We start from the raw sequence: 25281 nt of genomic DNA on the forward strand, positions 1-25281 counted from the left end.
CAGCCAGGGGCAGGCAGATGCACGGAGCGATGCTCTCGGCAATGCACATGACAGTCGCACATCTTGGTGACAAACACATGGCAGCACAGATGGTCTGTCTGCAAACAGGGCCAAAGCCTTGACTGCAAACACACACAGCAGCAGCAGCAGCAGCAAGAAACAGAAACCTCTTGAAATCCCCCACTGCAGCCAGGATGGGGCGGAGCCATGACCGGCTCCAGGATTTCCTCTTGCAAAGGGAGAAATAACACTTGTCCTTCTAACCAGCTCATATTTTATTGTAAAGGGATCACAAAGAGGAGTTTGCAAAATGCAGGTGGAAGTGCAAAATCTAAGGAGAAGAGCAGCAGGTTCCCTTCCCTCAGCTCCCAGGTTTGGAAAGTCCTTTTGATTTACATGGACTGAACTGCTTCCAGTTTGGGAGGAGTTGGATGGGGGGGGAGGGGAGTACTTTTTCCCCAATACATGAGAAAAAAGGAGAAGTTTGGGGGCAGGAAACTGGGGCAAGAAAGGAAGTACATTGGGGACAGCTGTCCCCCTGATTTATGGCTTCCCTTTCTCCTGCCCTACGCTGAGTCACAGCCTCCACCAGGATTTCCTGAAGAACCCATCCCTGGAAGCTGTCCCAGATCCCAGAGCACATCGTGGCTTCCCCACACTGCCGGGACAGCCCATGTTACCCGGACCTCTCCACTCCAGGCTCCTCCAAAAGCTTTTGGGGAAACGTGGCAGCACCCAGGGCTGGGTGTCACAGGGAAATCTGGCCCTGGGCAGGTGATTCTGTATCAGCGCTGGTTGCAAAGGCGTGGAGCTGGGTGCCATAACCACAGGACTGTACAAACACAGATAAACACAGGTCCGAGCAGCCTCCCCAGCTCTTGATGGATGGGGAGCAGCCGGCCATCACAGCCCCATGTGCTGGTTTCTGAACATCACAAGCCCCACAGCCCCCATCCTCCCTGCTCTGAGCTATCTGGGCACATCACTTGCTTTTCTGGGTGCCTTTTAGGTGCCTCCTGTCCCTCCTCCACCTCCATGTCTCCCTCCTCTTTTCAGCCCTCCAGGGTCTCTCACTCTGCAGCAGCACGAGGGGGGCCAGCCCCGGTAAAGAGCTCAGACCAGCACTGCTGCAGACAAATCCTGGCTGCAGCCAGCTCCCAGTGCAGCACCCCAAACCCATAGGGTTGCCTTTCCCCCTCCTTTTACACCACAAGAAGGTTACAAGGTGTTATCAGCAAAGCTCAGCAGGTGGGACCGGTCAGGGTTGAAGGGGACAGGCAGCAATTGCCCCCCAGGGGTGGGCAGCCCTGGCTGTCGGCAGCGGAACACTGCCTGCTTCCCTACGCCTGATCTGCCTTTGCCAGCCTCATTAGAAAAGCTGGGGAAGCCCAAATTTTGCCCCAGCAAGAGGAAACACTGAGCATGCTCTGGGTAGTAGCAAGGCAGCCCTGAGGGGAGCTTAGCCCTGACCCTGGGGAAGAAATGAAGGGAGCCATAAAGGGACGAGTGGCAAAGGACCAAGGGGAGAACACAGACAAGGAGAAAATGGAAGCGTAAATAACTGTAAAGAATAAAACTCGGGAGAGAAAAGGACAGAGTCTAGGGGAGGGGCCCAGCACATTTCTGAGCCTAAGCCGGGGACCGCAGGCATGTCCAGATTTGCCGTTAGAGCCGACAATTGCCCAACGCAGCCCAGGGGGCTGAGTCAGGGCTAGGCACTGGCTGTGCTGGGAAGGGCGGTGGCTGCGGGGTGCGGTTCATAACCACCCCGGCTCCTGCTTTGCCACATCGCACCGAGGCTGTGCTGAGGACCGAGCCCCCTCCTTGCACCCCAGCCATGGTGAGTGAATCGGGGCAGGGAGGGAGAGGCAGCTCCGTAAGGGCAGGAGGGCGATGGGAGAGAAGCATTTCCCACAAGCGGCCCCAGAGCCGAAGGCGAAACGTACTTTGGCATGAGAAAGAGGAAATGGTGCCAAGGGCTGAGCTAAATCTCTGCCAGGGAGGGAGCCTGGGCACAAGAAGAGGGTGCCGAGCTAGAGAGGGAGGGCAGTGTCCCTGCAGGGGTGGGGGACTAGGGGGTTGTATATGTGGTTGTTTCCTGACACCCCCTCCCCTCCTTTATTCCTACTGATGTTTCTGATGCCCATCATCCAATTCGGGGCTACAGTTCTGCCTCCACTGTCCCATCCCCCCGCCCCCAGCACCAGGGTAGGGGGGTGCAGAGGAGCCAAGAGCCGAGGACCTGTGGCTGAGGGCGGAAGCAACTCAGCTCCTCTCCCATTAACCAAAAAAGGTTGAACTGAGCCTCATGCAGGGCAGGATGGGACAGGGAGTCCCCTGGATGCTGAGGTTAGGCAGGGAAGGGTGGATTCCTCCCCCAGCTCTCCCTGCACTGCCCTTCCCCAAAGTCTAGAGCCATGGGGAGGGGAAAGAGCCCCACATCCCCCACACCTCCCTCACCTTGCCCTATCCATCCCCACTGGAGAAGCCCATAGGCCAGCCCAGATCTGTCCCTGCCCGGAGGCAGTAGTTTGGCAAGCCAACTCTGCTCAAATTTTTCTCTCATGACTCAGAGTTTCTCCTCTGTCCAGACAGGACAGGGGGAGGGAAAGCGGGAGGCACGCTTATCTTTCCAGAAAAGCAGCCCCAGCAAAGCCGTGCTGGAGAGCACGGAAAAAACTAGCACATCGCTGTGGTTGCAGCGCAAGCTCTTCCCAGTCCAGGACGCTCCTCCGATGGGAACTGACATCTCCCCAGGGGATTTTCCATGAACCACTCCCCAATCCTCTGGGTCCTTCCTGCACCACAGTGCTGTGTCAAGGCGTCAGAGAAATTAATACCAAAGAAAAATGCAGCTGGACAGGTTGGGCATAGGAGACTCCTCGAGGAAAGCAACTGCAGGAGGCCCCACTCAGCCCAACCTTCCTCCAGAAATAGAGCCAGGTTCCTCTTCTGCAAGCCCAGAGCTCCCTGCAACACTCACCTGAACTTGCTCTTGGCTCCTGCAGCCCACGGAGACTGAACGCTGCATCGAGTCCCTGCTAGCCGTCTTCCAGCGGTACGCAGGGCGTGAAGGGGACAACTGCACACTCTCCAAGAAGGAGTTCCTGGCCTTCATGAACACTGAGCTGGCTGCCTTCACAAAGGTGAGCAAAAATAGAGTCTCCCGTGGCATGCACTTCAGCCCCCGGGACAGCAATTAAAGCCTCTGCCTCCACAAGCACCATGGGGTAGGCGATGGGAAGAGCTCACTCCCATCAGAAGCCAGAGTGTGGCCTGACAAGAGTTGGCCTGACTGAATTCTGCCTTCCTCTGCCAGTCCCTCTCCACTGGTGATGAACTCAGCAGCTGCAGTTCCACACCTAGGGCAGGGGGTTCTTTGCAGAGGGGCATCTTTGCCTCGAGGCAGACATCGATTCCCATCTCTTTGGTCTTTTGCAGAACCAGAAGGACCCAGGTGTCGTGGACAGGATGATGAAGAAACTCGATTTGAATAGTGACGGGCAGCTGGATTTCCAGGAGTTCCTGAACCTCATCGGGGGCATTGCAGTGGCCTGCCACAATTCCCTGCTTGTTAACACCCCTCGCCCCTAGACCTGGCTCCTGTGTCTCCCCCACCACTGTGAACATTCCTCAAAAAAGACCGATGCAAAGCTGGAAGCAGTGCCCTTAAGATGGGGACATCCCCAGTCCTCATTTTTATGTATAAAATAAAAGGTTTAAAATCCTAGCGTAAGGCATGGTTTTATTTCAGCATCATCAGTGAGGAGAAACCACTAGGAAAGCAGTCCAGCCACAAAGGGAGCAGGATCTCTAGGACATGCATGTTCTCATCCTTGTCACTGCCAGAAACTACAACCTGCCTGGCTTTGGAGATCCTCCAGCCTGTTAAGTACCATGGGGAAAGGTACAGTAATACTAAAGGGTACAACTACACAAGGTAAATGCAAAGACAGGAGCATTACCAATAAGGATAATTTGAGCACTGGCAACAGCAATTACACATTAATAATTGGCAGAAGCAGCCTCTGCTGGCATGATAAATTATTTCAGGACTACAGCCTCCATTTTCTGGAAACTTCAAAACCCACCAAGTCTGGTAGCTTAAGAGCACAAAAGAGGGAGGAGGGGGGGGCTGAAAAGTAGAAATTAAGTCTAATCTCTCTTCTATCTCAGCAAGGCCAACTGAGCTACAGAACAGGAAGATCAAGATGGTCAATGTACTTTATTCATGAGAGAAGCTGATTATTTTGAGAAACATTGCTAGGACAACAAAACAAAAAGTCAACACTAGCACTTGGATGCTGAGCTGTTCTCCTGCCACTTCCAATGGGAGCAGAGCTGCCCCTGAGCAGGGACAGGCTCTGTGCTGGCCCTGGTTCCAGACAGTGCCACATTCCTGTGAGAGCCAGGCTCGGCTCTTCCTGCTGTCCAGGTTGCAGCAGGGTTTTTGAGCTCTTCTTTCAGGAGCCTAACACAAAAGGATACAAGAGGCAGTTGCTGCCTCTCAAGCAGTTTCTACAGAGCACGATGTGTGGTAACCAGGGCTCAGCAAGAGCCACCCTTTACCCTCTGAAAAGATTTTTCTTGAGATGATGGTACATAGAAACTTCAACATCAGCTGGATCTGGAAACAGAAGCGCAAGTTGCTACTACTTGGAAGCAGCTAAGAGTGTCACTACAGCATTCCTGGGTGGGGAAGAGCAGGTAAGACACAGCACAGGCATGGCTATGGTGAAGAGACTAGACTAAAGCTGGAATGATGGGAGGTGAAAGTTTCTGCACTGTGCTGTGAAACGAGACCATTTCCCTCTGATCTCACACCTCCCCAGGACAGGCATGCCCTAGCGGAACTGGAGTGGGCTGATCCGCAGCCCGATGACATCTTTGCCAATCTCCGTCACCTGAGGAATAAAAGGGAGATGATTAATGCTTAAAAGCAACTCAACAGCCCAACCCTGTATGCAGCGTTCAGAGCCTAGACAGTTCTCAAGAACACATGCTGCTGATCACTGCAATGTCGGTCCCTGAAGGTAGCATTTAAACTACACAGTATTTCACAATTCCCAAACTGTTCCACCGCACATGCCAAGCCCTCCAACGTTCAACTTCACCCAAAAACTATGCCAAGTTAGGGGCAAGCATGGGGGAAGCTGCTGGAGGGGACTCTCAAGGGAAACATCACAGGTTAGGAGTGGGTGGTTAATAGACGTTGAGACTCCCTTACTGTAGTGATGCGGCAGATCTGCCCATGGAACTCAGGGCAGTAGCAGGCTCCGCTTAGTGGACACTTCTCCACGGGTTTGCCACGATAGATGGGTCGGTAAGAGGCAGCACAGATGTCAAAGGGGTTGTGCATGTCATAGTTGAGCTGGTAGGTGTCAGTGAGATTCTTCTCACATGCTGACAAGATCTTGCGAGTCTGCAAAAAGCAACCACATCGACCAGAGAGGCAGCTAGGAAGCAGTCCAAATAGGGTCTGCCACAGCACATATTTCTACCCATGCACCTCACAGACATACCTGCTGGGCCACCTCAGGCTTTGGACCCAGCTCCAGCAGCCGACGGGCAAAAGCAGCAGCTGTCTTGAAGTTTTTGAGTTTGAAAAAGAGGTTGAGAGCAGTACGCAGCACCAAGATCATGTGGACAGGCTGCAGGTTGGAGTGGGTGAAATAGGCAGCCATCTGCATTAGGGAGAAGGAGGGAAAGTAGGGATACAATCACTACCAACCACGTAAATAACTGGATGCCCTGAAAATGCTGCAAGAAACCCCTCCCAAGTAATCACTGCCACATCCGCTTTAAAGGAGGAAATGGCCGAATTTGGGATTTCCAATGCCTTTTTAAACCTAAAGGCTACTTCCCCCTCGTGGTGAAGAAATTCACAGAGTTTCTGTACCTCACAGATTCGCTTCTGCTGTTCCAGGGTCTCTTTGGGCAGCTTCTTTCGCTCAATCTCCATTGAGAGTCCTACAATATACTCCCGGCAAATGGCTATCAGCTGCTGGGCCTTTCAGAGAGGGAGACAGAGTCAGGCATTTGGCCTCCTGCCCCACAGGCACACAGACAACAGACCGAAGAGTATGCCTCTCACCTCAGCAATCTCCTGCTTGTTGTCCACCACCAGCAAGGGCACACTGAGCAAGATGGAGCGGAACTTCTCCACGGCCTCCTCAAACTTGCCAGCCGTAGTGAGCTGGTAGCACAGCTGCAAGCGCTGGATCAGGTCATTGAGTTTCAGTCCAATGGCAGGGAGGGCATTCTTTAAGCCAGCTTCTTTCCTGGGGGCACCAAAGAGGGGTTGGGCGTACAAATGGGACCACTGCAGAGGCCAGCAGGAACACACATATTGTCAGCTCAAATGAGATGTTTTGACCTAGGGCCACGCTGTTTTTCTTTGCCATTAGCTCAGCACAAAAGACATATGTGCTTCCATAATTCTGCCACCCACAATGCCCAGCCCTCTCTGCATTAGCGCAGGCTGGGAAGTCTGGCTCATTTTTCTACAGTGGCTTCCAGGCACCACTGTAAAAACAAACCTGTGGTTCTCTAGATGCCTCAGACCAGCTTTGTCAGAGGCAGAGCATTAGAGCTAGAAAACACAGCATCCCAACTGCCTCACCCTGGATTTAGTCTCTAAAAAACATGAAAGCAGTTCTTTAACATCTTTACATCAAACAGCAAGCAGCAGAAAAATCCCACTAAAGACAGAATGCTCCCTATTTATATCCAGCAAACAGGAAGCTCCTCCGTTCACAACAGAGGGAGGAGACATTTCTGGCTACAACTGTCAAGGAGTCTGGGAGGTATATGGCACAAGTTAAAAAGCACAGAAAAGGAGCTAACCCAATTGCTTACCAGTTGCGATGTGGGTATCCATACATGGTAGGGAGACATGGCAGGGCTTGGTAGGTTGTACGGCCACGGGCATAGGTCTGCAGGAACAGCTGCTTGTAGGGTCCAAAGTTTGTTACTCCTACCTGGTCATGGAGGAGCTGAAATAGACACATTGGTCTGCTGAGTAAATCTTATCCAGGGCTGTACAAAGGTCACACAGACATCACTCAGGCTCACAGCACCTCTTATTTTATACCCAGAGAAAAAAAAATGCACAAAATGATTCACAAAAGGACACAAAATGAAGCTTCAGACTGGATCAGAGACAAAAGTATATGGGGACAAGGGCACAATCTTTTCCCTAGAAACTCCAGGGGAAACTTACTCTCATTGCTGTCTCAAAGGAGCCTGCCAGAATGTGGTCAACAGGAAGCTGAGAATTGTTACACCACACCTACAAGAATGGAAGGGGAACTTATACAAGAGAAATTGTGTATACACACAGATTTGTCTTATCTATCCTTATCATCCCTAACCCCCCTTAAGAAAGTTCCTATGCTGTGCTCACAGATGAGTGTTAACAAGAAGGACTGAACCCAAAAAAACAAGTGCCAAAGTAGAAAGTTTCTGAGAAAGACAGTCAAAGACTTGTGCCACTACCTGAGCTGGGCTGGTGCCCTTGGTGGGTGGCACAAAGAATCCATCCTCTGCTGCTCCTGCTGGACCAGCAGGAACATCCTGGGGGAACACACAGAGCAGTGATTAGTGTGGAAGTTTCCAGCACCCAGATGAAATGAGAGCTGGCCATAGCTGTGGTGACCAAGTCACTGAAGAAGCCTGTAACACATTTCCCCCACCACAACCACCACCACAAGCTGTCATTGCCTTCCCAAGTAACTACAACTGTGCTACTTAAGAAGCCTCCTACCAGTTCAGGGGGAAGATCCAAATCTTCTTCAACTTCCCATCCACCTCCTTCTTCCTGGCCTTTACCTAAACCTTCCTCTCCAAAGCCTTCTCCAGCATCCACAAAGCCATCTGCACAGAGGGGGCATGGGGGAAACAGTCAGAGCTCTTACACAGGCACACACTTACACTTCTGCAAGAAAAACTCTTGGATTCACCCACCTTCATCCAACTGCAACTCTGCATCTTCTCCCCAGCCTTCAGTGCCAACAGTGTCAATATCGATATCGGCAGCTAAGGCACCCCCTTTGCCTACAAAAAGGGTAGGATCCTTCATTTACAAATCTCCGAGTGGGTCAGGTGTTAAGCAAAGAATTACATTAGGCCAGCACCCTCCCCTCCAATTGTCAAGTCCCATCTTGTGCTAAAAGGCCAAAGATTTGAGAGATTTGCTAAAGACGGTGTAAATGCCAAGCTCAATTCCAACCTCTGCTGGTAACACACAACAAACCTGAGGTTAACAGCAACAGTTCAGGAACCACGGGGACAAACATCTCCATTTTGCATATCCCAGCTTAATGCAACTTTCCAAATACAAAGCAATACCTTTGCTAGCAATTGTTCCTTCGAAGAACCCCTTGGAGACAGTCAGCAATGGCCAGTTGGTATCCAGAGGCATGACAGGAGCAGGAGGCTGCAGCAGCTTTGCATTGTGATCAATGTCTGGAATCTGAGCAGAGAGGAGCAAAAACCAGTTAAAGGCCACATAAGGAAAATCCCATTCTTTGACCTACCCGCCTCCAAGCAGCACAGACAGTCTCAAGCCTGCTAAGTGGCAACTGGAACAGAGATGGTTCCTCCCTCCCAGAAAGAAGCTGCCTAGCCAGTCACACTAACACCAGATCCCACTGTCATCTTCTTCCCAAACTCCAGAGCTCTTGAAGTAGAAAGCATTAAGTCAGTTTGCTAACCGTTTCCTTTTCAGTATCAAATGTTTCCTTCAGACTTTCAGCTTCCTCATCCAGACCATGAGTTGCAGCCGTGAGATAGGCTAGGGACTCTGAAATGAGATACAGCTAACGTGAGTGCGGGTTCTTCATTGCCTAGAGAAAGAAAATTTCTCATACCTGCATGCATGGCCACACTATCACAAAGGAAAGATTAGCAGCATACCAAAGTGTAGAATCACACCTTTGGGGGTGTTACTGGATTTAGGACTAGAATGTGTAGGCAACAACTGATCATTTGAATATGCTCTACAGTTGATTCAGGTTTCCTGGATGGTATTCTAGCTCTTGGGTTACTTTCTGCTCATCCGATTCCGTTTCTCAGGTAAAGGATTATAATGATCTGTCTCCAGAGATTACTGTTCATCCCAACAACCTCCCCAGCTTCTCCCCAGACAACAGGGACACGTTAGTCTGATATTACTCACTTTGCCCACAGTTCTTCAGGATCCTCACTCTCTCTGCCACATCTCCTAGATACAAGGCATTCTGATAGTGGCCACTCATATCTTTACGGATCTCAGCTAAACCAAAAGAAAAAGAAAGTCACAATAGCTTTGCTGTTCTTAGCCTCCACTGTGATGCCACTCACTCCCTCTGGGAATGACACTCAGATCCTCTTTATCTCATCCTTCTTTGCCACCATCCTGCCACTCACCTATCTTCATCATCTTCCGAAGCTTCTCCAGATTGCCAGTGATGAGATAGAGGAAGGAAAGCTTATCAAAGTTCTTGGTGCGCTGGTAGCACATCTCCACAATCTGATGATTTCCCTGCAGCAATGCCACCTCTCCCAGTTTCTCCCAGCAATTCTTGTCATCCAGAGCTTTGGCTGCTTCCAGAGCAATCTAACAAGAGAACTGATGTGGTTACAAAGGCTTTGCAGAAAGCAACTTTATCTGCAGGCTTCTGTTCATAATGCCTGTGATGGAAAGCATGGGATTACAAGGATCACCGCACTAAATCATGCCCCTATCCAAAGGCCTGCACCTTAGTAAGGCTGCTGTCATCCTCAACTCTATCACTCTCAGCTAACACTTCTTCTTCCCAATACTTCTCCTCCTTGCAGCAAAAAGTAAGGTTTGGAAGCGATGCCCCAAAAGACGTGCCTTTCTCACAGCACCACCTGCTGCCTCACCTCAATGTTGCCACACTCCAGTGCCAGGCTGAAACGGGTCTTCTCATCCTTGACAAAGTGCAAGGCCACCTCTGGGTAGCCCTTTTTCTGCAGGTAGGCAATGATGGACTGGCCCACAAGCTTAGCATTCCTCACCATGTGCAGCACCTGCAAAGAAAAGGCTCAGGCACTGAAGCTGTCAACAACTTCCTTTACCCTCAGGTATATGTCAAGGAAGAGTACAGGGTTTCTTACATCTCCTCACCTCATCATACTTTCTGTTGATCAATGCCAGCTTGAATTTGAATTCTGTGGGATCAATTGTGAGGACCCTGGGGCGGCACTCTCTGTCCAGGCAGTACACGTTGTTCCCCTTCACACGGGTAACATAGATAGGCAGGTCCAGGGTGCGGATAATTCCATGATCCCTATGCCAACACAGCACATGCATAACATGCACACCAACACAACACGTGCATGACTACATTCCCTACCTCAAAGAAATCTCAACACTCTGTATGTTATTTTAGCCTGCATTATAAAAGCAAGCCCCAGTCAGAGGAACAGTGCAGCCATCCAGCCCAGCAATAAAATACCAGTGCACAGGGTGAGCAACCAAACATGAGTATTTAGCTCTAGCTGTATTTGGGTACGTCCATGCTGTAACAGAAGTGCTGTTTCACAAGCACCAGCTTCAGAGTCTGCCAAAAAAACCCCATGGTAGTCTGCACAAGGCCTGCCAGTTCAAGGACTCGGCGCATGACTCCCAGACTCACCCGGTGGTGACAGCGTATTTGATGTGATTGCTGGTAGTATAGATGAAAACACCGCTTTCATCCCAGGCACCGCTCTTGACACGGATGTTTTCATGGATGTTACACAGTGACTCCAGCTTTCTGTTGCAGATCATGATGGCTGGAGAGGAAAGCCGAAAGAAATAAGGCTAGGGAACCCTCTACTGTTAAACACCTGCCTCTGAATTATGGCTTCTTTCTTCCATAGTCCCAGCAATAGAGACTATATTCAGAGTGTCAGACAATAAGGATATGACGGCAACCACAACTAAATTGTCACTATCTGCCTTTGCTTTATGACAGAGATTAGCTGGATCATTCTGAAGAGTACAAGAAGCCCTCTGTTTTACAAACTTGCGGAAAGGTTTTGCTGAAGAGACAAAGTGGCAGGGCTCACACTGTGAATGTCTTCAGCTGCACCTTCACTGCTAGCCATGGCACTGAATGGTTTCTCTAGCGGGCCGTGCTAGCGGGGACACTGCTCCCAACCAAGGAAGGAGCTAGTGTGCTCTAGGATCCACATGAAACACTGCACCCCACCACCACTTACCATGCTTAGCCAGCAGAGCTACATGGGACATGTCAGCTGACCAGATGACGTATTTCACCTTGGAGATCTTCACTGAGGCCAGAGTTCTGGGAAAGGACAGCACTGACATCAGAGAGTTGAACAATATCCCTCCGACAGCAAGCTCTATGATCAAGCTGTATGATAACTACCAGCGCTCAACACCCCGAACCCAATTTGCAGATGTGCTGAAGCCCCTTTTTGCCACTCTGGAGCTATAAAATCATGAGGTAGAACTGAGTGTCTCTGCAGTCCAGTACAGCAAAACAAACCTCTCCCCATACCTGTGCAAAAACAAATATATTTGTATGACAATTGACTTCAAAACCTGGATTTCTGAGGGGGTTTTAGGGATAGATTTAACTGAACAAGGGAAATAAGGCATTTCCAAGCAGCATTTGCATTGTTTACTTGTAACTTTCCCAACAATTCTGGTAAGACAAAGGCATACAAATAAGGAAATGAGACAAGTTCTGGGACATAAGCAATCAACATAGACCGTATCTATCTGTAGATAATCCAGAACCTTCTCAAGCCTACCAAGATGGCCAAAAGCACCAACTCCTTGCTTGTTTCTTTGTGGCTAGCAACACATACACCAGCACAAACGTGCTGCTAAAAGAGCATTCTGAGCAGATATAAAACCTAAGGGACAAGACATCAGGCAAGCTTAGCTTGATTGAGTTTGGGTTTTTTGATTTCTCTCCACTTTTATAGCACCCGATTCTGTAGTCACGGGATTTACAAGGGTATGGCACACATCTCCCTGTGATCAATGGCACGATGCCTGCAGCATAAATTGCACCTTGGCTATGTTTACACTCTGCTCTTCATAACAGTTGTTAGCCGTGGTTTGGATCAGTCTGACAGAGCCTGCAGCTGATGCTAAATTCTGGAGTGCATTAATAGCTATTACTTGTCCCCAGAGGGCATACACCAGCAGGATTACAATATTAAAACTTCTCCCTGCAGACTGGATCTTACCGCTTCTGTTGCACGTCAAAGAGGGTGATGGAGTCTGCATCTCTCAGTAACAGGTTCCCTGTGCCAGCGTAGAAAATCTCATCACAGTTCGGCACCTGCACCTTCTTCGTGATCTCATTCTTCAGGTTTTTGATTAGGATCTGCCATTTGATAAGAGGAAATGTAACAGCACAGGACAGTTAAGTAGATTCTACAAAGAAATTTAGGATTATTTTAACTCAGAAATTTTGTATAGCTGAATCTCAGTGACAAGAGGCCAAAATAAGAGCTGCAGCTTTTCTCAAAGCAGGATCAGACTTTATCCTGCTAGAAAACCCAACCTCAAGTTTGCCAGGGTGCAGACACAGTGTATCCTTCCTTTTCAGCCCCACTGCTGTCATTACTAGCTGGCTGATACAGTTTGCAAACCCCCTCTACAATAAGGATATGAACAAAGTAATATTAGGGGAAAGCGAGAGAGAACACAGTGTAGATAGAAAAAGGAAATTATGAAGTTGAGAGGGGTGAATGGCAAGTGGAGGAGGGAAAGGCAGGGAGGAGTAACAGAAAAGGCATGAAATAAATTTGAATTTACTAAGGCAAAAAATACCCTGAATTATTAAAAAAAAGAAAAAGAAAAAAAAAAAAAAGAAAAAATACAATTCCTGCAAGGGGCAAAGAGCAAGACTTTTCTTCCCCTTCACATCAAGTAAATTCAAGCAAAGAAAACTTTTCATGACTGTCTTTCCCCCTTCTTTCTCCTATTGCACTCCACAAGTGAGAACAAAGAGCTTTAATTAAAAATCTAACCTGTATTTTTATCATTTCCCCATTACTTCCATGCTGTGAAAGTGACCTGGGTGGCTTCACAGTCCTGTTCTGGTCAGCTTTCATTCCTGAACTTACCTGCTCTAGCAGGCTTCTAGCAACTGAGCTACGATGTACTGTTAAAGAAGTTAAATAATATTTCAAATACATTTTCACTGTACTATATTTCTTCATGTACGTCTGCAGCCCACTCTCTACTGACAATGCTTTGCCAGTCTACTTGGATCTCCAATAATTCTGTTAACCCAATCTCCCCGCTTTCCATCTGCATGCTTACAAATGACAACATACCCTGTTAAAAAGATGACCCTATTAAGCTTGTCCCCTTACCGAATGCATGCGATCCAGGACTGCAAAGCGGTTACGAGCTACCCACACAGCTGTTAGCCCGGAGGAACGCTTCCCTTCAGGGGCTAGGGAGAGCAAAACACAGGCAGTGAATAAAACCTCTGGCAGGCTCTTATGGCAACACATTAGTCAGTCTTGTTTGATCCCATCTTGGCTGTTGTAGCTGCTTCCTAGTAATTCATGTTTAACCTGAGGCTATTCAAAAGACTCATTTCCTCCCCTGATGTCCTTTCAGATCTCAGTGTGGCCAGCGCCAGCCCTTCTCTCCAGCCAAGGCACAAGACAAGTGGCTGTCTGTACCGCCAATGCCACTGCTTGGCACTGAAGCAGGCCATCCTGGGTGACAGCACCGTCTGTCAAGCTAACGAGCAGAGCCTTGCTGGCCAAACGAACTGAGCAGCAAGGGTCCCGGCTTCAACGTAAGCCCCCCCTCTCTCCCCCCCGCAAACTGATATAACGAGCTGGAGGAGAAAGGCTGCACTCTCCCCAGCACGCAGCTGTTCTCCCAGTTTTAAAATGCTAATACAAACACAGCACTCTGCATGTCAGACAGCACAGGAAGAACAGTACTGCAGGATGTGTATCAGATGTGGAGAAGGCTTTTTGCAGCAGCGGAAGGGAACAGAGTGAGAGCTGCTGCTGGTTTTGGTAAAATAAAATTTTCTTTAGCTCTCAGCCCCTTTTCTCACCAGTCCTGCTGCTCAACACAAGTGTTTTTGGAGATTCACGCGCTAGACCAAGCACTACTTCACGAAGCATAGTGCCATTTGTGGCAGATCTACATCCTAACAAATGATGATTTAAACCTGACTGGCTTGCCCCTCAGCCCTCATTTAGTACCCAACACAAGAAAGACTTGGCCAAATTCAATTCCCAGCTCTGCCTGGGGTTTTCTGATGGCAACTTCAACTGTTTTTCTGAACCTCCACAATGCAACATTTTTACTGGCTTTAAGTCTTTAACGCCGACTGTAGATCAGGCAGAAAATGATTGAAATATACTACCCAGAAGACTGTTAAAGAGTGACAAGAAAGCTTCCCTTGTAGGTCAGGTAAATAAGCTGAAGGACATGAGGATGACAACTCCAAGGCACATGTTAAATACCTACATTATAGTCCTGGGAGATCATCAGAAGGTTGCACACATAACAGCTTGTTGGAGAAGATACCTACCAACCAGTAGAATTTTATGCTATTCTTGAAAATGCACTAAAAGTGCATGGTTTTCATGAGGCCTAGACATTTCTTCCTCTGGAAGAAGAATATCCCCTTTTCCTCACTTAAAGGGTCACAAGCTGGGTGTCCCCAGACAAGTCAGCATTGAACATCTCAATCTAACTAAATATTTGAAAAACATTCAGTAACATTTAATCTATGTAAAGTTACCATAAAGCTCCCTTTCTCTTTCTCTCTCCAAATACACCTGCTGACTGTACTCAGCAAAGAAATCCTCCCTTCATTAGACCCACAGAAATCAATAAATCGATGAACAAGTGAGCTGGATTCCAGTCTAACTCATTCATCACTCCCACTCATTTCAAAATCTTTACTGCCGTGACGACAGAGGCAGGAGGAACCAGCTGGAGTTTCAGATCCCAAATGGAATTCATAGTTAGGAGAAAGAATTATTTTTTTTTTCCTAAATCATGTTCTGATTTGTAAATTGCACAAAACTGATCTGGAATTTGTGGAGAGGAAGAATGACTACTGGCACCCTGGCATTGTCATTTTTACAGCCACTTTTCAGAGTATGAAACCTCTTAGAACAAAACATATCTGGTTAAAATCCATCTCTGTCGACAAGCCAGGAAGGCTGCCTGCTGCGTTGAAAGGGAAAACAGAAAGTTCCTAATAACAAAATTATAAAATATATATTTGTAGCAGTAAAAGTTTGAGATGAACATGAATTTTTCAAGTCAGTGTAGTGTGATATAGTGAGCAGGAAGCCTGCCAAATGATGTGTGCTGCAGGGGCATTGGGAAACACAGAGAAAGAGTCCAACAAGAGAGGCTTAGAGAAAAGAAGCTTTTTTTATATATAACACACACAGTTGGAGAGCGGAGGAGGGGACAGCTACATAGTAATAAACATGCACAAGGACTAATGTGAAATAAGAAATGCCTACCATCCGGATTCTGGGAGTCTGCATCCTTGGGAATGGTGTATAGGTCATAAGTACTGTTCTCTAAGTTACTGGCTCTCTGCAGAGAAGGGGAAAAAACCATTTTGAGATAGGATTTCACAGAACCAACATTCACAGCCTCATGGAAAGTTCCTTAGCACATTATGCAGCAAAACTGACTTACTGTGCAGAGAAGGACGGCGTTCTCAGCTGGGTTGTATGACATATTGAACACAGGGAACTTGGAACCACTGAAGAAAAGAAGAGTCATGAAGAAAAGAGAAAGTTAGAGTGGACCAAGATTGTTTCTACTAAAGTCATCTTCTGGTAAATGCTCTTCATTCTCTGAAATATACCAACTACCAGAAAAGCTCAGTTTTGATTAATTTCCTGAATCAAAACCATTTGGAAACACTGTAAGAGCATGAGCATTTCCTGAATGAAAGAGCTGGCCCTTCAGCTTGAGACTTAAAACTAATTAAAAAAAAAAAATTATATCTATGCACAGATAAAAATTGACCTAAAAAACTTTTTGTAGGCTTTGGAAGTTCATCTGACAGAAGAGTCAGCTGAAACTGAAGTATGTGAATACAATAATACGACCTATCAGTAAGCAAGAAACTAACAAGGGATTCAGGATACTGGCAACACCTCTTGTAAAACAATGAGCACCATCTCCTACCTTCGCAGCTGCATGACAGCAACATCTTTTGAACTGTTGAAATCAAGCTGGCGGAGGAAACGGTCCTTCACATAATACAGCATGTTCCCATGCACAGCATAAGCAGGCCTCTCACGCTCCAGTTTGAATACAATCATGCCACCGTCATGGCCTGAGAAAAGGCATGCAAGAATTCAAACATGAATTAAATCCTGTGGGTTTTTTTCTCATTATGAAGATGACACTACCAAGCCCTTCAAACCAAGAAAGAGCTAACAAAAATCATAACCAATGACTGGAGCCATGTCTGCTACACCTCAGCCTGACTGAATTAAGTGATTCCTCCTAAGGGCCCACACCCCTTTAGGTTTCTTAATAAATCTAAGATCTGACGCTCTTCTAGAAACACTTTGCCTCGCTGTCACGCATTTCTTTAAGTGTTAATAGACCAGCATGGGTTCCCCTAGGATCTGTCCCATCCCTTCTTAGCCTTAGAACATTTAGCTAGTTAATGCAGAGCCTATCTTGTTCTAGCTTTGAACTACAGCTGATACAATGAGATTGTGCTCTAGTAAATAAGGATCTTTTCCCCACAATACATTTAACAAAAGCATCTGCAAGTCAGTGTGTTCTGCAAAGTGTGCTAAGAAAAGCACATCCTATATGGATTTCCTATATGGAAAACATTTTCTCTTCACAGCAACCTATCAGACACTGAGTAGGAGGTTTTTTTACCTGCAGCAAAGAGGTTGAGGTTGGGGTGAGCAGCCAATACCCAAAAGCGATCATGATCACGCCGAAAGGTCTGGACACCCGTGCTAAATGTGCAATAAAAGGAATAAAGAATATAAACAAAATGGAAACCTTGGCGTAAACTTCAGTTTCCAAAATGAAGATCCTAAGTTTTGCCATCCAGACCATCTCCAGCATTCAGCACAAGTCATCCACAGAGCATAAAAACACTGCATTCAAAGCCTTCTGTCAAATAATATATTCTCATTTAACATATTTTCAGCAGCAGTATCACTAGATAAGTCAGCCCTCTTCCACTTGCTTTCAGACAATTAAAAGCCTTGCTCTTAACGTGTGTCTCAAATGGACAGAGAATGTGAAAAACACGGCTTCTCATTCATGAATTATCAAACACTAGCACTGATGTTTTAAGACCTGCTAGTGTTCGGTTTCTCTAAGAATAACTGTAGGTCTTACATACATGTAAAAACTTTCATAATAAGATTGAGTCAGATGCTTGACAAGCACTAACCGTTTAGACATATCCCAGACACGGATACTCTTGTCTTCTGAATTGCTGAGTATTAGCTCCTGCCGTGGGTGAAAGACAGCGCACGAGACGTTGTTGTAATGCCCCCGGCAAGTGTCAACCTCCCAGGCCTTCGATTCTAACAAGAAGTGGAAAAGAATGAGGAAAATAACACTTAAGCACGTTAAGCTCTGCCATAGCGGAAGCAGAACAAGTGCTTTATTATAAAGCAAACTGCATCGGCCACTAGTTACTATACCATTCTCTGCAATTATCATCAACAATGCTTGGGATTATTTACCGCTCTATCATACAATTTTATTATTATTATTATTACATTTATCACCTCTCCCTAACCACTACCACAGCTCACCTAAGAGAGACAGATAAGCTAGATTACTAAAGAGGTGATAAGAATTGTATATAGTTTAGTTGGACTGAGCTGACAAAAGCACAACTGGTCCTGATGGAGGGCTTCTGGCTCTCGAATAATCTCCATGTCTTATATATTCAAAAAACTTCAGAGTCAAGTTTTTGTACTCCTACAAGCTTCTGCTCAGCAGTGCATGCAAACCAAAAGAAGCTAGAAGTGTTCGCTAGAGAACTGAGCTCTCCTCAAATTGCAAAAGCCAACGCTGCTTGGGATTATTTACCACTCTATCATACAGACACGTTTGCAAAGTGTAAATTACCTCCAGGTTCAGCCTACAGATATTCAAACATAAATTTCAACTCTTAACCCCCTTCTCCCTGTGGGCTCCCCCTGGAGAATCCTCTTACCATTCATCCGCCAGATCTTCACTTGCCGATCATCAGCTCCTGACACAATAAGTGGCATTGTAGGGTGGAAGGCAGCCCAGTTCACCCCACGATCGTGGCCCTACAGGCAAAAAGAAAACAGTCACTCGAAGCAATCTGGTGACTGAATGGAATGAGCAAAGGAAGGACAAAGCAACAAAGACTGCAGACAGGCTTGCCAAGACACAGCTTTCACTGTTTTTATACACCATGTTGCTCATACCAAATGCCTACAGATAGTAAGATTATAGATGCCCACAATAATAAGCTTTGTGGATACCGTTCTTCACCAGTAGAGCAAAGCTGACGCTCAGCAGCAGAGCAGCACTGCTTCCTAGCTTTAACAAGCCATTACAGAAGGCTGTCTCTACCATAATCTCCTCTGTTGCTTCCAGTAACACAAGGCAATAACATCTGCTATTTAACTGTGCTTTTGGCTGTACAGAGAAAACCGTATCTGTTTGGTTACAGTGCAAACATCTCCAGATTTCAGATTTTAAACTCAGAAAAAGTAATGCTGTAATCTAAAGAGCATATAACTCTACAGAGCTGAGTTAGGTGTTTCAACTCTTTTTTTCCTCTGCTATTTTCCTGGGCTTTTAGAGGATCATTTGTGTTACAGAGATTTTGCTAAATAAATCTGAAAAGATTGTACTGCACACACACATTGACACTGTACCTCAAGAACGTGCTTCACAACCGCATCCGTTGTCCCAAACAAATCCACCCCTGTTATTCCCCTGACATCCGATTCCACAGCTCCAGGGGACAGGTTCTTCTTCCTTAGGCCTTGTGGAACAAAGAGGAAGGAGAAGCAGGGGTGGAGGAAGCAAAAATCATATTATCAAGACAATGTTTCTAATTTAGCAACAAGTTGAGCACTCTCCCTGTGCTGGGAACTTGAAAGAGGGTGAGAAACATCCAGGACTCCCTTCCACTTCCTCCAAAAGCTCAAGCTCTGATTAGACACACCAAAAAGAAAGTTTGCAATGCAGCAAATCGTACAAAGGATCACCTCAGCTCACTGGGACACAGACAGCAGCACCTCAGCAAAGGAGGACCAACGCATTCCGATTTTTCTCCCTCTGACCCCTTTGCTAATCTAAGCTTGCAACTTTCAGGACACTTTCACCCATGCCACTTTGATGACCTCTTGGTTATGGATTTGAACAATCTGCCTGGACACAAAATATTTTCTGGAGCTAAAACTGTATGAAATAAAGACTGTTCCCAATTCTGAAGAAAACCAAGTCATCCAAGTTAAAACAGACCTGTATCTGCTGTCCTTCATTAAAACCCAACAGAACACAATAGGGAAACTGAGAATCGAGAAAAGCTTCTCCTCCAACAGTGCACAGGGAAAAGACTGTACATGTAACACTCTAAAACAAAACTTAGAAAATGTACTTTTCCATTTAAGTACTTGGCCCAAGGATGCTACCATGAAATTTATCAAGGATAAGAAAAAATTGTCTAGGATAAAAGGAGAATTGCACTGGTGTGGATGCCAAGAGAGAGGGAAATGTAAGAAGAAAACAAACAATACTGAAGACAAAAAATTATTATTTTCTTGTTGCAATTCTGATTCCCAAACTCCTCATGGATTAACAGCTCAACATCTCAACAGCCTCTCTGGCAAAGTTAGTCTAATGAAACCAACATGTTAAGCGGTGTCTCACAGCAAAGCACAGATGCTCAGCGCACTGAGTGAGGTGCACATACAGATGGCCCAGGTAACGGTGAAAGACTTGAATGGCTGAGTAGATACTTCTACAAAGCTGACACAAAGTACCCCAGAAAGGAGGAATAAAACATCCATAATCCAAAAAAGATGAGTGAAGAAACACCAGACTTTTGGAAGGGAAAACACTTGAGCCTTTGACAAGCCAGTGAAACAGGACTGGGACACAAGTGAAAAATTTCTGGCATAACTGCACAAATTGAGAGGAAAAGCAGGACACTCACAGAACACACCAGCCTCCTGTGTTGCTCTGGGGAGGGAGCAGGGACAGAAAAGGGACTTGCGGCAGAAAGGCAGATATTAGGCATTCTGAGGTCAACTGTTAAAAAAAAAAAATCTGAAAAGGAGACTCAGCTCAACATGCACACAAGCACTCAGGAGAACAGGTATTAAAATAACCAGAGTGAAGGGGCAACATGCTCACTGTGAATGACAAGTTGCAAGTTAGGAGAGAAAGAAAGCAGACAGTGCTTTGCAAATTCTTTTGGTCTATTCTCATATTCAATGGAAACTAAAGAGGGCTCTCGGGTGCAGACTCTTTCATTGCTGGGCTCAGATTCTTTCCTGTCCCTGTAATCCATCCACATTCAGTGGGTAATCAGAGAAGTGCAGTGGAAGCTGAAGCTGTACCAAAGGTTTTGCCAGCCATCACCATATGTCCACTGAGGGTGCTCAGAGAGAGGCAGTCTAGGTCTACAGATGCTATCTGGGGACTCTCAGCTCAGGTCTTCCCAGTCCCAGGGCTTCTCAACATTGCCAGCCCAAACCTTCAGGTGATCCTCACTTAAGCTGGTCATCCAGATCGACTAAACAGAGCCCTGACAGAACAAGGGAGTTTCCTGCCAAGAATCAGACGTCAACATTTGCCAACCATGAGTAAGGTTAAACAGGAGTTGGTGTGTGATGTTAGAGCACACACAAAAGCAGTCTGATCAGGGTAAGACCACTAAGACCCTCCTTGGGGGTTAATATTTATAAAGAGACAGAGGAAAAACAGAAGATTATTTTGTAGTTTCTGCAGGTTAATATCAGCATCATGAGCAAGGACTTCATTCCACAGCATCGGTGAATAACACAACACAAACGTTCATGCATTTTAATATATCTAAACAAGCTTATTCTGACTGCATTCACACAGTCTCTCTCAGGAGATTAGCAGGAAACAGACCCTTTAACCTTGAGCATACTTGTTTTGCATTGAAGATCCTTTTGCAGCAGGTTTCAAACCAAGGAGCACTATCTGTATAGGAATTCAAAACAACAGGGCCATCTTCACATTCTGGTGCCCAGTCTGGGTCATGCTCCTCATCCCTCACACTCTCTGCTGAGGCTGACAGTTTGGGGAGGAGGATTTTGCAATGTGACCTTTAAACTCACTTAACTGAGGGCATCAAAGAACCAGTGCTCATAATCCCTAAACCTGCTGAAAAAAATCCCCACTGATGTCAGCAGAAGCTGCAAGTTAATAGCAGCACTTAGAAATGGAGTTAAAGCTCAACACCAAATGATGCTCTCTATGACTAGGATTATGTGCACAACAGACATCAGACAAAATGGGGGAATAACCCTTCCCAGGAGACTGCTAGAGCCAGAACAGAATCCTGCTAAGGATATAAGTCATTGGGGGGAAAAACTGGGGAGTGGAATTGTATTTTGAATCCGCTTCTCGACTCTCTGTAGGTTTTTCCACACACTAGTATTCTCGCAGTGTCATGTCTGACTGGAGTGACAGCTGAGTCAATAATTCACCATGTCTCTAAAACCCCTCATCACATATCAGCTGAGACAAAAAGGTCTGTACTATCTCCAAACCAATTTCGCAGCTGGAACTCTGCTGAGAGAGAGTGTTTGTGGGAGAATGCAGCAGCAAAGCTTAGTGGCAGAATAGCTGTTAAACTCCCCATGCTGGCAGTACAGACAGGGGGACAGGTTTTAAATAACCAGGATGTCCTGCCCCCAGCCCCCACTGTTGACACAGCTGGCCATGTCTGAGCGTGTACTACAAACAACGCAGTGTGCCCAACCAAAACTGCAATGGCGAGAGCGGCAGGTCGGATGAAGCCTGTCTCTAGAATAGTTTATGCAGTAACACCACCAGTATTGCCCCCGCCAGCCTCCCACCCATCCCTTATCTCCACCTAATATTTTCTCCATTTCTAGCTTTTCATTTAGGGATTATATTTCATTCCATTAAGTCACCTTGTGGCCTAGGTGACTAGGCCTTTCTATAACTAAGAAACAGCTAAGATATCAGCAAAGTACTTTGGAGTTTTGACTTGCAACTCCTGCCCTGATCTTTACGCCACACTTCATTTTATGAAATGGACAAGCAGACTGAAAAAGCTGAAAGAATCCCTAATAATATTAACTTCCTGTCACCACCCACAACTAGGCTACCAAAAAAAAAATCCAAACCCCAAAAAACCAAAACCCAACAGAGGCCTTTTTATCCTTCTCTCAGAATGAATGACATATTGCTGTCTCCAAGAGTTTTTCAAGGGGATATAGGTGGTCCAGAAATTTCTAAAATCCTCCTACAAGTCTGTCACATCTGCAAAGCTGGTCAGTTGACAACACTATTTCCCTTCTGACAGCAATACTTGTTGCCTATATTGGCTATAAAACCAGACTGGGAGATTAGGTTGCAGAATCTCCATCTTTAGAGGGTTTTTTGGCTGCACAAAACTACAGCTCACCTCATCTACTGTCACAGAAGACTTGCTTCAAGCAAAAGGGTGGACTAGATGATGCCCAGACCTTCCTCCCAGCCAATATCCTATGACTTCATGGCAGCTGAGGGGAATAGGTCCCCATCAATAGAGAAATCTTAATTTTCTCCTGAGGCTTCTGCAGTCAACAGGCTCTCTTCCCGCTCTTAGATCCGAACCCCTCTTTCCTGCCTCAGTTGGCTTTCAGCAATTGCAGTTTTGAAGTGGGCTTTGCCACTGGGTACCCCCTTGATCTGGGCAGCTCACCAGAAATATCCCAAACGCGCACAGTCTGATCCAAACTGGCTGACACTACCAGGTCCTCAGAGGGGTGAAACTGGGCACACATCACATAGTGGTTGTGTCCTGTCAGCACACTACAACAGAAAGGACAGAAAATACCATATGAATATAAGATATATTAATACACATTACAATCTGCACCAACAGCAGTAAGCTCAGTCTCGGGTAGGATGATGAGGAATACAGGATTGCTAAATAAACGCTACTCTTCACGAGTTAGCATGACTGAACACTGAGCACATCTGTTTTTACATTCAAGGGTCAAATTCTGATGTCAATAACTTCAAAGGCTCAGCACTGACATGTATGATTTTAACCTCAAAAATCTTTCAACCAAACACGTGAATTTACGAATACAAGTCTAGTGGCATCAGAATAAACAAGCAAAAGACAAGACTGACGGAAATATTCATAACTGATATCAGTTCTACTCCTTCAACTAAGCACAGTTTCTGCTTGAAAACAACAGACAGCTCGTCCCCAAACGATGCAGTTATTTTTTAAAGCAACCATTGATTTTACCAAACACAAGTTCTGGACTGCCAGTTCCAAACCCGAATGGTCTGGTCATCAGAAGCACTCAAGATCCAGGGATATTCCTAAAAGACAAAGTATTCTGTATATGAAGTAATACACACCCCAGACATTCCCTCCCTACATGGTATTTTCCAACTGTCCCCAGGTATGACCCTTTTTAAATCTTATTTAAGATCTTGGAGGCGGAATTTATGCCTCTTACACCTCTACAGAAGACCACCATATCTGGAGCGCCCTTATACCAGCAAGACCAGCACAACTTCTTTAGCAAAGGTTCCCAACCAGGGGAACAAAAGAGATTCCCTTTCACACACAAAGGGAGCAGATGCCCATCACTGGGGTAAGGACGAGAGGAGCTTACGTGGTGGAAGAAGGTAGTGCGAATGTAATCCAAGTGCCCGAGCAGAGTGAAGAGACAACGGCGCAATTTGTAATTCCAGACCTGCACAACACAGAAGTAGAACAATGACGGTAGGTGCCGCCGCCTGCTAGATTTTTTGCGTGCATTCTCACGTTTCAGTTCACTGACAAGCCTCTCCTTCCATTTTAAAATGCGTTTCTAATGCAAGCTACAATGAGACTTCAACTCGCTGCAGTTAACTCTAAGGTCCCGGAAACAGGAGAATCGCAATTGCCAAACCCTGTTTCCCTCCCACACACACTCTTTCTCATCTTTTAACCGGTTTCTTTGCACATTCCCTTCCCTGAATGATGCCTTTTAGAGAACAAGAGCTAAAGGGGTAAAATTTTACCTTTATTTTGTAATCATCACCTCCAGAAACAAACAGAGGCTGCTGTTTGTGGAAATCAATACCTCGAACGGGTCCTACAAATAGGAAGAGCAGGTTGGACACAGCAAGATGGCTGACAGCTGAAGCAGTCCCTTGTACCACTTAAAGACTACAACTTGCATTCCTCCTTGCTCCTGTTGCTATTGATAAATTAAGAGCTTCAAAGCAACAATAAAGACTCATGTAACAGTCTGACATCTCACCCCCAAACCCATTCCTTTCCATCAAGGTGCCTGCAGCAACCCACCACAAAACATCCAGGCCCTTCAGATCTGTATTTACAGGTTCATTTTCATACCAAAAATAAAACTACTACCCCACTTTATGCATGTACAAGCAATGTTCAGAGCCAGCAAACTGGCCACAAAACAACACAGGCTAAAACTGAGAGGCTCTGAAGCCAAACAAGCAGAGGCCTCAGTAACACTTCAGCAGAGCCGCCCTTCCTCCTCTCGCACCCCGGTTTTCCTCCACACGCAGGTCTCAACACCTCCCCCCAGCACACTGACCGTCGTGCTCATCGAATTTGTCGATAAGGGTGCACATTCGATAATCCCACAGCTGGATAACGCCATTGTGCAGGCTGGTGAGGATCCACGGCCGCTTGGGGTGAAAGCTAAGCCCTGCCGAGGTACAGAGATGTGACAGCGAAGCCTCCGCGCACTTGGGAGCCCAGAGGCCCAGAGCAGCCCCGGTGGAGCCGTTCGCCCCGTCGCCCGCCCCGCCCCGCCCCGCTCCGCTCAGGGACTCCAGGGGCGGGTGAGAGCTCCCGGCACGGCCTCCCCAGGAGCTCCCAGAACGGCACAAGCCCGGTCCCGCTATTACCTTTCACCCGGGCCGACTTAGTCTCGAACTTGGTCAGCATCGCCCTCCACCCCGGCCCACGGCAGGGCCACCTCCCCAGCCCTCCACGTCGGCGCCCCGGAAGTGCCCCAGCTAACTTCCGCTTCCGCCACCTCCCCACCATAGAGTGTCAGTTCTCCCGCAGGTGC

The 25281-nt window shown here is 46.8% G+C and overlaps 2 protein-coding genes across 2 annotated transcripts; one reads left to right on the forward strand and one right to left on the reverse strand.

The window, feature by feature from the left end:
* Positions 1-1599: 1599 nt before the first annotated feature.
* S100A11 (S100 calcium binding protein A11) lies at positions 1600-3730 on the forward strand. The gene is made up of 3 exons (XM_009925218.2): positions 1600-1840; positions 3009-3146; positions 3442-3730. The coding sequence occupies exons 1-3, from the start codon at positions 1838-1840 to the stop codon at positions 3592-3594; spliced, it is 294 nt and encodes a 97-aa protein (XP_009923520.1). The 5' UTR covers positions 1600-1837; the 3' UTR covers positions 3595-3730.
* Positions 3731-4206: 476 nt separating this feature from the next.
* Positions 4207-25249, reverse strand: COPA (COPI coat complex subunit alpha). The gene is made up of 33 exons (XM_069794340.1): positions 25115-25249; positions 24799-24912; positions 24251-24324; positions 23860-23940; positions 23484-23560; positions 22926-23035; positions 18889-18998; positions 18192-18291; positions 17415-17550; positions 16886-16968; positions 16172-16322; positions 15674-15740; positions 15493-15568; positions 13351-13433; positions 12214-12353; positions 11212-11297; positions 10644-10782; positions 10133-10295; positions 9889-10035; positions 9409-9598; positions 9179-9274; positions 8715-8803; positions 8350-8473; positions 7966-8055; positions 7766-7875; positions 7498-7575; positions 7223-7291; positions 6859-6995; positions 6095-6281; positions 5900-6010; positions 5523-5684; positions 5228-5422; positions 4207-4904 (listed from the first exon to the last, which is right to left on the reverse strand). Exons 1-33 carry the CDS (start codon positions 25152-25154, stop codon positions 4845-4847), a joined length of 3675 nt encoding a protein of 1224 aa, XP_069650441.1. The 5' UTR covers positions 25155-25249; the 3' UTR covers positions 4207-4844.
* Between the last annotated feature and the right edge of the window lie 32 nt (positions 25250-25281).

The sequence above is a fragment of the Haliaeetus albicilla genome, chromosome 10 (assembly GCF_947461875.1).
Source record: "Haliaeetus albicilla chromosome 10, bHalAlb1.1, whole genome shotgun sequence".
NCBI classification, from domain to species: Eukaryota; Metazoa; Chordata; class Aves; order Accipitriformes; family Accipitridae; genus Haliaeetus; species Haliaeetus albicilla.